This window comes from Salvelinus alpinus, chromosome 25, assembly GCF_045679555.1.
Source record: "Salvelinus alpinus chromosome 25, SLU_Salpinus.1, whole genome shotgun sequence".
Classification (NCBI taxonomy): Eukaryota; Metazoa; Chordata; class Actinopteri; order Salmoniformes; family Salmonidae; genus Salvelinus; species Salvelinus alpinus.
The window spans coordinates 43,382,944-43,396,656 of record NC_092110.1 but is presented as its reverse complement, the minus strand read 5'-3'; the positions used below and the strand labels follow the sequence as shown (position 1 = coordinate 43,396,656).

The window sequence follows — 13,713 nt, the reverse complement described above, 5'->3', positions numbered from 1 at the left end:
GTGCCGGGTGGAGAGGAACCAGGTCAACTGTAGTGCACTACGTGTTGCAGATTACTCTGTGTTCTGTTCTGTATATCCCGACCAAAAAAAGAGTCTGTATGTATCCTGCTGGTATTAGTTTAAAAAGGCAGATAACACATGAAACAGATGGCGTCATTCTAACGGGAACTACACACTGCAAACATAGTTACAGCATTGTCTGTTTATTATTGTCCTGAGGCATGATTTATATTTGTATTTATTATGGATCCCCATTAGTTCCTGCCAAGGCAGCAGCTAGTCTTCCTGGGGTTTATTATGGATCCCCATTAGTTCCTGCCAAGGCAGCAGCTACTCTTCCTGGGGTTTATTATGGATCCCCATTAGTTCCTGCCAAGGCAGCAGCTAGTCTTCCTGGGGTTTATTATGGATCCCCATTAGTTCCTGCCAAGGCAGCAGCTACTCTTCCTGGGGTTTATTATGGATCCCCATTAGTTCCTGCCAAGGCAGCAGCTACTCTTCCTGGGGTTTATTATGGATCCTCATTAGTTCCTGTCAAGGCAGCAGCTACTCTTTCTGGGGTTTATTATGGATCCCCATTAGTTCCTGCCAAGGCAGCAGCTACTCTTCCTGGGGTTTATTATGGATCCCCATTAGTTCCTGCCAAGGCAGCAGCTACTCTTCCTGGGGTTTATTATGGATCCCCATTAGTTCCTGCCAAGGCAGCAGCTACTCTTCCTGGGGTTTATTATGGATCCCCATTAGTTCCTGCCAAGGCAGCAGCTACTCTTCCTGGGGTTTATTATGGATCCCCATTAGTTCCTGTCAAGGCAGCAGCTACTCTTCCTGGGGTTTATTATGGATCCCCATTAGTTCCTGCCAAGGCAGCAGCTACTCTTCCTGGGGTTTATTATGGATCCCCATTAGTTCCTGCCAAGGCAGCAGTTACTCTTCCTGGGGTTTATTATGGATCCCCATTAGTTCCTGCCAAGGCAGCAGCTACTCTTCCTGGGGTTTATTATGGATCCCCATTAGTTCCTGCCAAGGCAGCAGCTACTCTTCCTGGGGTTTATTATGGATCCCCATTAGTTCCTGCCAAGGCAGCAGCTACTCTTCCTGGGGTTTATTATGGATCCCCATTAGTTCCTGCCAAGGCAGCAGCTACTCTTCCTGGGGTTTATTATGGATCCCCATTAGTTCCTGTCAAGGCAGCAGCTACTCTTCCTGGGGTTTATTATGGATCCCCATTAGTTCCTGCCAAGGCAGCAGCTTCTCTTCCTGGGGTTTATTATGGATCCCCATTAGTTCCTGCCAAGGCAGCAGCTACTCTTCCTGGGGTTTATTATGGATCCCCATTAGTTCCTGCCAAGACAGCAGCTACTCTTCCTGGGGTTTATTATGGATCCCCATTAGTTCCTGCCAAGGCAGCAGCTACTCTTCCTGGGGTTTATTATGGATCCCCATTAGTTCCTGCCAAGGCAGCAGCTACTCTTCCTGGGGTTTATTATGGATCCCCATTAGTTCCTGCCAAGGCAGCAGCTACTCTTCCTGGGGTTTATTATGGATCCCCATTAGTTCCTGCCAAGGCAGCAGCTACTCTTCCTGGGGTTTATTATGGATCCCCATTAGTTATGGATCCCCATTATAAAAACATTATATTACATGGCCCTCAGGCCACTACTCCACTACCACCCTCATGTAGAACTCTCCTCCCTCCCTCATGTAGACCTCTCCTCCCTCCCTCTCTCTCACCCTCATGTAGAACTCTCCTCCCTCCTCCCTCCCTCATGTAGACCTCTCCTCCCTCCCTCTCTCTCACCCTCATGTAGAACTCTCCTCCCTCCCTCATGTAGACCTCTCCTCCCTCCCTCTCTCTCACCCTCATGTAGAACTCCCCCCCTCCCTCACTCCCTCATGTAGACCTCTCCTCTCTACCTCCCTCACATAGAACCCTCCTCCCTCCCTTTTTCTCTCACCCTCATGTAGAACTCTCCTCCATCCCTCCCTTCCTCCTGTAGAACTCCCCCCCCCTCCCTCACTCCCTCATGTAGACCTCTCCTCTCTACATCCCTCACATAGAACCCTCCTCCCTCCCTTTCTCGCTCACCCTCATGTAGAACTCTCCTCCCTCCCTCCCTTTCTCTCTCACCCTCATGTAGAACTCTCCTCCCTCCCTCCCTTTCTCTCTCACCCTCATGTAGAACTCTTGTCCCTCCCTCATGTAGAACTCTCGTCCCTCCCTCCCTCACCCTCATGTAGAACGTTCCTCCCTCCCTCCCTCACCCTCATGTAGAACTCTCCTCCCTACCTCCCTCCCTCCCTCACCCTCATGTAGAACTCTCCTCCCTCCCTCACCCTCATGTAGAACGCTCCTCCCTCCCTCCCTTCCTCACCCTCATGTAGAACTCTCCTCCCTCCCTCCCTCCCTCACCCTCATGTAGAACTCTCCTCCCTCCCTCCCTCACCCTCATGTAGAACTCTCCTCCCTCCCCCTCCCTCCCTCCCTCCCTCCCTCCCTCTCTCACCCTCATGTAGAACTCTCCTCTCTCCCTCCCTCCCTCACCCTCATGTAGAACGCTCCTCCCTCCCTCATGTAGAACTCTCCTCCCTCCCTCCCTCCCTCACCCTCATGTAGAACTCCCCTCCCTACCTCCCTCCCTCCCTCCCTGACCCTCATGTAGAACGCTCCTCCCTCCCTCCCTCCCTCACCCTCATGTAGAACTCTCCTCCCTCCCTCTCTCACCCTCATGTAGAACTCTCCTCCCTCCCTCCCTCCCTCTCTCATGTAGAACGCTCCTCCCTCCCTCATGTAGAACTCTCGTCCCTCCCTCCCTCACCCTCATGTAGAACTCTCGTCCCTCGTTGCCCGGTCCTTTGATCTGGAAGATATAGAAAGCCCCAGGGTATCTGGTAGTGGCCTGCATCTGAAAGATGTCTGCTGGGACGCTGCGGCCTGAGGACAGGTCCATGTGGCGGTAAAGGATGGTGAAGGGCCTGTCTCTACAAGCTGGGTTCTCAGCACTACACATACACTGACTGGAAAGAGGGAGGGAGGGAAACATATTTGAAGCTTGGTTAATAATATAACAGTATAATAGGTATATTTAAAATAAACTCAAATGAAAACATTTATATATACAACTAACACATCACAAGTATCACGTCAACTCATGATCACTAGCTAGGTTTCCATCCAATTGGCGACAGATTTTCATGAGAATAATCCCAAAGAAATCTGCATAACAATTAGCATTTTCCCACCAGAGATGTATTTCCATCACAATTGAATTGTTGCAGATAAAAGGATGTGAATGATGACACAGTGTAAATAAAAATTACTTTTGCGGTTAAATTCCCATGTACCCCCCCCCCCCCCCCAAAAAGAAAGAAAGTTCCCAGAAGCATTTTAAACTCTACTGATGCTTTAGTGCAACAAGAAACGTGTTGCATAGCGAATGTGTCTACTCAGGTATTGGCCCCTGTGCTCTAGCCAACAGCTGGCAGATATAGTATCCTACATCATTATTACGGACAAAAAAAGAGCGAGATCATTTATTTTTTATTTATTTTAAACGGCAGCCCGAGCACAGATCATCATGTCATCGATCATTTATTAGAACGGCGGGAGGGAGGGAGGGAGGGAGGGAGAGAGGGAGTGAGGGAGGGACCACACAACATCTCATCCCGTGACTCCAAGTTTACTTTGATAGAATAGTTATTATATCCATATTTGCGCATTAAGGCATTTCCACCACCATCATTCATTTTGTCGACGTTTGGAAAGTTCACCAACAAATTAGCTGTTTCCAAATAAGCTGGTCGTGACATGGTTTTTTATCCAACGTACTTTACTCGCATAAAAAGTTTGAATGGAAACCTGGTTACTGACAGACATACCGTTGAAGTCGGAAGTTTACATACACTTAGGTTGGAGTCATTAAAACTCGTTTTTCAACCACTCCACACATATCTTGTTAACAAACTATGGTTTTGGCAAGTCAGTTAGGACATCTACTTTGTGCATGACACAAGTAATTTTTCCAACAATTGTTTACAGATTATTTCACTTATAATTCAATGTATGACAATTCCAGTGGGTCAGAAGTTTACATACACTAAGTTGACAGCTTGGAACATTCCAGAAAATGATGTCATGGCTTTAGAAGCTTCTGATAGGCTAATTTACGTCATTTGAGTCAATTGGAGGTGTACCTGTGGATGTATTTCAAGGCTTACCTTCAAACTCAGTGCCTCTTTGCTTGACATCATGGGAAAATCAAAAGAAATCAGCCAAGACCTCAGAAAAAAATTGTAGACCTCCACAAGTCTGGTTCATCCTTGGGAGCAATTTCCAAACGCCTGAAGGTACCACGTTCATCTGTGCAAATAATAGTACGCAAGTATAAACACCGTGGGACCACGCAGCCGTCATACCGCTCAGGAAGGAGACGCATTGAGTCTCCTAGAGATGAACGTACTTTGGTGCGAAAAGTGCAAATCAATCCCAGAACAACTGCAAAGGACCTTGTGAAGACGCTGGAGGAAACAGGTACAAACGTATCTATATCCACAGTAAAACGAGTCCTATATCGACATAACCTGAAAGGCCGCTCAGCAAGGAAGAAGCCACTGCTCCAAAACTGCCATAAAAAAGCTAGACTACAGTTTGCAACTGCACATGGGGACAAAGATCATACTTTTTGGAGAAATGTCCTCTGGTCTGATGAAACAAAAATAGAACTGTTTGGCCATAATGACCATCGTTATGTTTGGAGGAAAAAGGGGGAGTCTTGCAAGCCGAAGAACACCATCCCAACCGTGAAGCACGGGGGTGGCAGCATCATGTTGTGGGGGTGCTTTGCTGCAGGAGGGACTGGTGGACTTCACAAAATAGATGGCATCATGAGGTAGGAAAATTATGTGGATATATTGAAGCAACATCTCAAGACATCAGTCAGGAAGTTAAAGCTTGGTCGCAAATGGGTCTTCCAAATGGACAATGACCCCAAGCATACTTCCAAAGATTTGGCAAAATGGCTTAAGGACAACAAAGTCAAGGTATTGGAGAGGCCATCACAAAGCCCTGACCTCAATCCCATAGAACATTTGTGGGCAGAACTGAAAAAGTGTGTGCGATCAAGGAGGCCTACAAACATGACTCAGTTACACCATCTCTGTCAGGACGAATGGGTCAAAATTCACCCAACTTATTGTGGGAAACGTTTGACCCAAGTTAAACAATTTAAAGGCAATGCTACCAAATACTAATTGAGTGTATATAAACTTCTGACCCACTTGGAATGTGATGAAAGAAATAAAAGCTGAAATAAATAATTCTCTCAACTATTATCCTGACATTTCACATTCTTAAACTAAAGTAGTGATCCTAACTGACCTAAGACAGGGAATTCAGGAATTGTGAAAAACGGAGTTAAAATGTATTTGGCTAAGGCGTATGTAAACTTCCGACTTCAACTGTACGCTATATATGCGTAAGTATGTGGACACCCCTTCAAATTGGTAGATTCGGCTATTTCAGCCACACCCGTTGCTGACAGGTGTATAAAATCGAGTACACCGCCATGCAATCTCCATAGACAAACATTGGTAGTAGAATGGCCTTACTGAAGAGCTCACCGTGGCATGGTCATAGGATGCCACCTTTCCAACAAGTCAGTTTGTTAAATTTCGTCCCTGCTGTTATTGTGAAGTGGAAACGTCTAGGAGCAACTACGGCTCAGCTGTGAAGTGATATGCCACAAGCTCACAGAACGGGACCGTCAAGTGCTGAACGTAGTGCGTAAAAACATCTGTCCTGTTGCAACACTCACTACCAAGTTCCAAACTTGCTTCATGAGATGGGTTTCCATGGCCGAGCAGCCGCACACAAGCCTAAGATCACCATGCGCAATGCCAAGCGTTGGCTGGAGTGGTATAAAGCTCGCCGCCATTGGACTCTGGAGCAGTGGAAGCATGGTGTGGAAGAACTTGATTGCACAGAGCCCTGACCTCAACCAAATCAAACACCTTTGGGATGAATTGTAACGCCGACTGTGAGCCAGGCCTAATCACCCAACATCAGTACCCGACCTCACTAATGCTCTTGTGGCTGAAAAGAAGCAAGTCCCCCACAGCAATGTTCCAACATCTAGTGGAAAACCTTCCCAGAAGAGTGGAGGCTGTTATAACAGCAAAGGGGGGACCAACTCCATATTAATGGCCATGATTTTGGAATGAGATGTTCGACAAGCAGGTGTCCACATACTTTTGGTCTAGTAGTGTATCACTTTTAAAAAACGTCTGATTTCATAAAGGAAAAAAAATATTTATTTTTTTTTTTTAAGTTCGAAGCGTTAAAATAGCAATAGTTAGTTATAATGAGAGATATTGACGAGGCATTAATATGACTACAGTCCTTAGAGAGAGAGAGTATTGAGAGTACTTACTTGTCACTGAGTTCAACGTACGGCGGATCACATTTTAGCGGATCCAAGCACGTATATCCTCCCTGGAAATTGAAACACACGTGTGCTGTTGTACACGTGTTGTTACCAGTCTCACACTCATTGATATCTTCAGAAATCAAACACACAACAATTCACGTCAGTTAGACAACATCATCATGCATCACAACAAATCACAAATATTATTATTACACAATGAAAACAAAACAAGCAATAGGTAGGTATACTATACTAAAGGACTCTCCAACCCTGTTCCTGGAGAGATACCTACTGTAGGTTTACATCTATCTAGTCCAGGGCTCTCCAACCCTGTTCCTGGAGAGATACCATCCTGTAGGTTTACATCTATCTAGTCCAGGGCTCTCCAACCCTGTTCCTGGAGAGATACCATCCTGTAGGTTTACATCTATCTAGTCCAGGGCTGCCTAACCCTGTTCCTGGAGAGATACCTACTGTAGGTTTACATCTATCTAGTCCAGGACTCTCCAACCCTGTTCCTGGAGAGATACCATCCTGTAGGTTTACATCTATCTAGTCCAGGGCTGCCTAACCCTGTTCCTGGAGAGATACCTACTGTAGGTTTACATCTATCTAGTCCAGGGCTCTCCAACCCTGTTCCTGGAGAGATACCTACTGTAGGTTTACATCTATCTAGTCCAGGGCTCTCCAACCCTGTTCCTGGAGAGATACCTACTGTAGGTTTACATCTATCTAGTCCAGGGCTCTCCAACCCTGTTCCTGGAGAGATACCTACTGTAGGTTTACATCTATCTAGTCCAGGGCTCTCCAACCCTGTTCCTGGAGAGATACCTACTGTAGGTTTACATCTATCTAGTCCAGGACTCTCCAACCCTGTTCCTGGAGAGATACCATCCTGTAGGTTTACATCTATCTAGTCCAGGGCTCTCCAACCCTGTTCCTGGAGAGATACCATCCTGTAGGTTTACATCTATCTAGTCCAGGACTCTCCAACCCTGTTCCTGGAGAGATACCATCCTGTAGGTTTACATCTATCTAGTCCAGGGCTGCCTAACCCTGTTCCTGGAGAGATACCTACTGTAGGTTTACATCTATCTAGTCCAGGGCTCTCCAACCCTGTTCCTGGAGAGATACCTACTGTAGGTTTACATCTATCTAGTCCAGGGCTCTCCAACCCTGTTCCTGGAGAGATACCTACTGTAGGTTTACATCTATCTAGTCCAGGGCTCTCCAACCCTGTTCCTGGAGAGATACCTACTGTAGGTTTACATCTATCTAGTCCAGGGCTCTCCAACCCTGTTCCTGGAGAGATACCTACTGTAGGTTTACATCTATCTAGTCCAGGGCTCTCCAACCCTGTTCCTGGAGAGATACCTACTGTAGGTTTACATCTATCTAGTCCAGGACTCTCCAACCCTGTTCCTGGAGAGATACCATCCTGTAGGTTTACATCTATCTAGTCCAGGACTCTCCAACCCTGTTCCTGGAGAGATACCATCCTGTAGGTTTACATCTATCTAGTCCAGGGCTCTCCAACCCTGTTCCTGGAGAGATACCTACTGTAGGTTTACATCTATCTAGTCCAGGGCTCTCCAACCCTGTTCCTGGAGAGATACCTACTGTAGGTTTACATCTATCTAGTCCAGGGCTCTCCAACCCTGTTCCTGGAGAGATACCTACTGTAGGTTTACATCTATCTAGTCCAGGGCTCCCCAACCCTGTTCCTGGAGAGACCCTCCTGTAGGTTTACATCTATCTAGTCCAGGGCTCTCCAACCCTGTTCCTGGAGAGATACCATCCTGTAGGTTTACATCTATCTAGTCCAGGGCTCTCCAACCCTGTTCCTGGAGAGATACCTACTGTAGGTTTACATCTATCTAGTCCAGGACTCTCCAATCCTGTTCCTGGAGAGATACCTACTGTAGGTTTACATCTATCTAGTCCAGGACTCTCCAACCCTGTTCCTGGAGAGATACCTACTGTAGGTTTACATCTATTTAGTCCAGGGCTCTCCAACCCTGTTCCTGGGGAGATACCTACTGTAGGTTTACATCTATCTAGTCCAGGGCTCTCCAACCCTGTTCCTGGAGAGATACCTACTGTAGGTTTACATCTATTTAGTCCAGGGCTCTCCAACCCTGTTCCTGGAGAGATACCTACTGTAGGTTTACATCTATCTAGTCCAGGGCTGCCTAACCCTGTTCCTGGAGAGATACCTACTGTAGGTTTACATATATCTAGTCCAGGGCTCTCCAACCCTGTTCCTGGAGAGATACCCTCCTGTAGGTTTACATCTATCTAGTCCAGGGCTCTCCAACCCTGTTCCTGGAGAGATACCTACTGTAGGTTTACATCTATCTAGTCCAGGGCTCTCCAACCCTGTTCCTGGAGAGATACCTACAGTAGGTTTACATCTATCTAGTCCTATCTAGAAAGGTTATGGTAAAGTTAGTCCCGGGGTGAATCTAAAAAGTATTCTCATCACCTTCCCAAAATGCCAGCGGTTAACGAGGATAGCTTTGAAGAGAAGATCCTTAGTTTCCTCTGACATTTTGAGTAAGAAGCGAGGAGAGAGGACGCAACGCGAGGAACACAAGCCTTTCGCTACACCCGCAATAACATCTGCTACATATGTGTATGTGACCAATAACATGTGATTTGATATACTGAGATTCACCCAGTAAGTCAGTCTCCTGTCATGCTGACAGGTTACAGCCTACTGTCAGTAGGTGTTCCTGATTACCTTCACAGCTCCTCCCATCCTCATAAAGGTAGTATCCCCCTGGACAGGTTAGGGTTAGTACAGTAGGTGTCCCTGATTACCTTCACAGCTCCTCCCATCCTCATAAAGGTAGTATCCCCCTGGACAGGTTAGGGTTAGTACAGTAGGTGTCCCTGATTACCTTCACAGCTCCTCCCATCCTCATAAAGGTAGTGTCCCCCTGGACAGGTTAGGGTTAGTACAGTAGGTGTCCCTGATTACCTTCACAGCTCCTCCCATCCTCATAAAGGTAGAATCCCCCTGGACAGGTTAGGGTTAGTACAGTAGGTGTCCCTGATTACCTTCACAGCTCCTCCCATCCTCATAAAGGTAGAATCCCCCTGGACAGGTTAGGGTTAGTACAGTAGGTGTCCCTGATTACCTTCACAGCTCCTCCCATCCTCATAAAGGTAGAATCCCCCTGGACAGGTTAGGGTTAGTACAGTAGGTGTCCCTGATTACCTTCACAGCTCCTCCCATCCTCATAAAGGTAGTATCTCCCTGGACAGGTTAGGGTTAGTACAGTAGGTGTCCCTGATTACCTTCACAGCTCCTCCCATCCTCGTAAAGGTAGTATCCCCCTGGACAGGTTAGGGTTAGTACAGTAGGTGTCCCTGATTACCTTCACAGCTCCTCCCATCCTCATACAGATAGTATCCCCCTGGACAGGTTAGGGTTAGTACAGTAGGTGTCCCTGATTACCTTCACAGCTCCTCCCATCCTCATAGAGATAGTATCCCGCTGGACAGGTTAGGGTTAGTACAGTAGGTGTCCCTGATTACCTTCACAGCTCCTCCCATCCTCATAGAGATAGTATCCCCCTGGACAGGTTAGGGTTAGTACAGTAGGTGTCCCTGATTACCTTCACAGCTCCTCCCATCCTCATACAGATAGTATCCCCCTGGACAGGTTAGGGTTAGTACAGTAGGTGTCCCTGATTACCTTCACAGCTCCTCCCATCCTCATAAAGGTAGTATCCCGCTGGACAGGTTAGGGTTAGTACAGTAGGTGTCCCTGATTACCTTCACAGCTCCTCCCATCCTCATAAAGGTAGTATCCCCCTGGACAGGTTAGGGTTAGTACAGTAGATGTCCCTGATTACCTTCACAGCTCCTCCCATCCTCATAAAGGTAGTATCCCCCTGGACAGGTTAGGGTTAGTACAGTAGGTGTCCCTGATTACCTTCACAGCTCCTCCCATCTTCACAAAGGTAGTATCCCCCTGGACAGGTTAGGGTTAGTACAGTAGGTGTCCCTGATTACCTTCACAGCTCCTCCCATCCTCATAAAGGTAGTATTCCCCTGGACAGGTTAGGGTTAGTACAGTAGGTGTCCCTGATTACCTTCACAGCTCCTCCCATCCTCATAAAGGTAGTGTCCCCCTGGACAGGTTAGGGTTAGTACAGTAGGTGTCCCTGATTACCTTCACAGCTCCTCCCATCCTCATAAAGGTAGAATCCCCCTGGACAGGTTAGGGTTAGTACAGTAGGTGTCCCTGATTACCTTCACAGCTCCTCCCATCCTCATAAAGGTAGAATCCCCCTGGACAGGTTAGGGTTAGTACAGTAGGTGTCCCTGATTACCTTCACAGCTCCTCCCATCCTCATAAAGGTAGAATCCCCCTGGACAGGTTAGGGTTAGTACAGTAGGTGTCCCTGATTACCTTCACAGCTCCTCCCATCCTCATAAAGGTAGTATCTCCCTGGACAGGTTAGGGTTAGTACAGTAGGTGTCCCTGATTACCTTCACAGCTCCTCCCATCCTCGTAAAGGTAGTATCCCCCTGGACAGGTTAGGGTTAGTACAGTAGGTGTCCCTGATTACCTTCACAGCTCCTCCCATCCTCATACAGATAGTATCCCGCTGGACAGGTTAGTGTTAGTACAGTAGGTGTCCCTGATTACCTTCACAGCTCCTCCCATCCTCATAGAGATAGTATCCCGCTGGACAGGTTAGGGTTAGTACAGTAGGTGTCCCTGATTACCTTCACAGCTCCTCCCATCCTCATAGAGATAGTATCCCGCTGGACAGGTTAGGGTTAGTACAGTAGGTGTCCCTGATTACCTTCACAGCTCCTCCCATCCTCATAAAGGTAGTATCCCGCTGGACAGGTTAGGGTTAGTACAGTAGGTGTCCCTGATTACCTTCACAGCTCCTCCCATCCTCATAGAGATAGTATCCCCCTGGACAGGTTAGGGTTAGTACAGTAGGTGTCCCTGATTACCTTCACAGCTCCTCCCATCCTCATAAAGGTAGTATCCCGCTGGACAGGTTAGGGTTAGTACAGTAGGTGTCCCTGATTACCTTCACAGCTCCTCCCATCCTCATAAAGGTAGTATCCCCCTGGACAGGTTAGGGTTAGTACAGTAGATGTCCCTGATTACCTTCACAGCTCCTCCCATCCTCATAAAGGTAGTATCCCCCTGGACAGGTTAGGGTTAGTACAGTAGGTGTCCCTGATTACCTTCACAGCTCCTCCCATCTTCACAAAGGTAGTATCCCCCTGGACAGGTTAGGGTTAGTACAGTAGGTGTCCCTGATTACCTTCACAGCTCCTCCCATCCTCATAAAGGTAGTATCCCCCTGGACAGGTTAGGGTTAGTACAGTAGGTGTCCCTGATTACCTTCACAGCTCCTCCCATCCTCATAAAGGTAGTATCCCCCTGGACAGGTTAGGGTTAGTACAGTAGGTGTCCCTGATTACCTTCACAGCTCCTCCCATCCTCATAGAGATAGTATCCCGCTGGACAGTGACACTGGAAGGAGCCAGGGGTGTTCACACAGCGGTGCTGACACAGAAACTCAGAGAAACCACACTCGTCCAAGTCTACAGGTGATACACAGCATTAATAGTCATCACAGTACATCACAGTACATCACAGTAACATCACAGTACATCACAGTACACCACGTAACATCACAGTACATCACAGTAAATCACAGTACACCACAGTAACATCACAGTAACAACACAGTAACATCACAGTAAATCACAGTACACCACAGTAACATCACAGTACATCACAGTAACATCACAGTACACCACAGTAACATCACAGTACATCACAGTAACATCACAGTACATCACAGTACACCACAGTACACCACAGTACACCACAGTAACAACACAGTACACCACAGTACACCACAGTAACAACACAGTACATCACAGTAACAACACAGTACACCACAGTAACATCACAGTACATCACAGTAACAACACAGTACACCACAGTAACATCACAGTACATCACAGTAACATCACAGTACACCACAGTAACAACACAGTACACCACAGTACACCACAGTAACAACACAGTACACCACAGTACACCACAGTACACCACAGTAACAACACAGTACACCACAGTACACCACAGTAACAACACAGTACACCACAGTAACATCACATCATAGTCATCACTGTCATTACAATATTGCCCAAGAATTACAGTTCAACGTGTAAGGAGGGGCACAAATAATGACAGACCAATAGCAGATATAACATAATGATGGTTATGAATCAATAGGTCACCATAGACCTCCCTTATCTGTCTCACTGCAACAACCTACTGTCTCAAATAGCACCCTATTCCCTATGTAGTGCACCATAGGGCTCTGGTCAAACATAGTGCACTATATATAGGGAATAGGGTGCCATAGGGCACCCATCAGTCCCTGGGTGGGAGACCAGATGCTGATGGAAGTGGTGTTGGAGGGCCAGTAGGAGGCATGCTTTCCTCTGGTCTAAAAAATATCCCAATGCCCCAGGGATTGGGGACACTGCCCTGTGTAGGGTGCCGTCTTGCGGATGGGACTTTAAACAGGTGTCCTGACTCTGGTCACTAAAGATCCCATGGCACTTATCCTAAGAATAGGGGTGTTAACCCCGGTGTCCTGGCTAAATTCCCAAGCTGGCCCTCATACCATCATGGTCACCTAATCATCTCCAGCTTCCAGTTGGCTCATTCATCCTCCCTCCTCTCCCCTGTAACTATTCCCCAGCTCATTGCTGTAAATGAGAATGTGTTCTGGGTGAAATTACCTGGTGAAAAAAAATATATAGGGAATAGGGTTCCATAGGGCTCTGGTCTAAAGTAGTGTACTCTATAGGGAATAGGGCTCTGGTCTAAAGTAGTGTACTCTATAGGGAATAGGGCTCTGGTCTAAAGTAGTGTACTCTATAGGGAATAGGGCTCTGGTCTAAAGTAGTGTACTCTATAGGGAATAGGGCTCTGGTCTAAAGTAGTGTACTCTATAGGGAATAGGGCTCTGGTCTAAAGTAGTGTACTCTATAGGGAATAGGGCTCTGGTCTAAAGTAGTGTACTCTATAGGGAATAGGGCTCTGGTCTAAAGTAGTGTACTCTATAGGGAATAGGGCTCTGGTCTAAAGTAGTGTACTCTATAGGGAATAGGGCTCTGGTCTAAAGTAGTGTACTCTATAGGGAATAGGGCTCTGGTCTAAAGTAGTGTACTCTATAGGGAATAGGGCTCTGGTCTAAAGTAGTGTACTCTATAGGGAATAGGGTTC

General features: G+C 47.0%; 1 protein-coding gene across 1 annotated transcript in view; it reads right to left on the bottom strand.

The window, feature by feature from the left end:
* The window catches only part of LOC139554009 (fibulin-5-like), a 122,194-nt gene that overhangs the window by 4,114 nt on the left and 104,367 nt on the right, over positions 1-13,713 (bottom strand). Inside the window, exons 8-10 of the mRNA XM_071366878.1 lie at positions 11,886-12,008; positions 6,426-6,552; positions 2,817-3,015 (exon numbers count right to left, since the gene is read on the bottom strand). Of these exons, the coding sequence (XP_071222979.1) occupies positions 2,817-3,015; positions 6,426-6,552; positions 11,886-12,008 (449 nt within the window). The remainder of the gene's footprint in view (positions 1-2,816; positions 3,016-6,425; positions 6,553-11,885; positions 12,009-13,713) is intronic.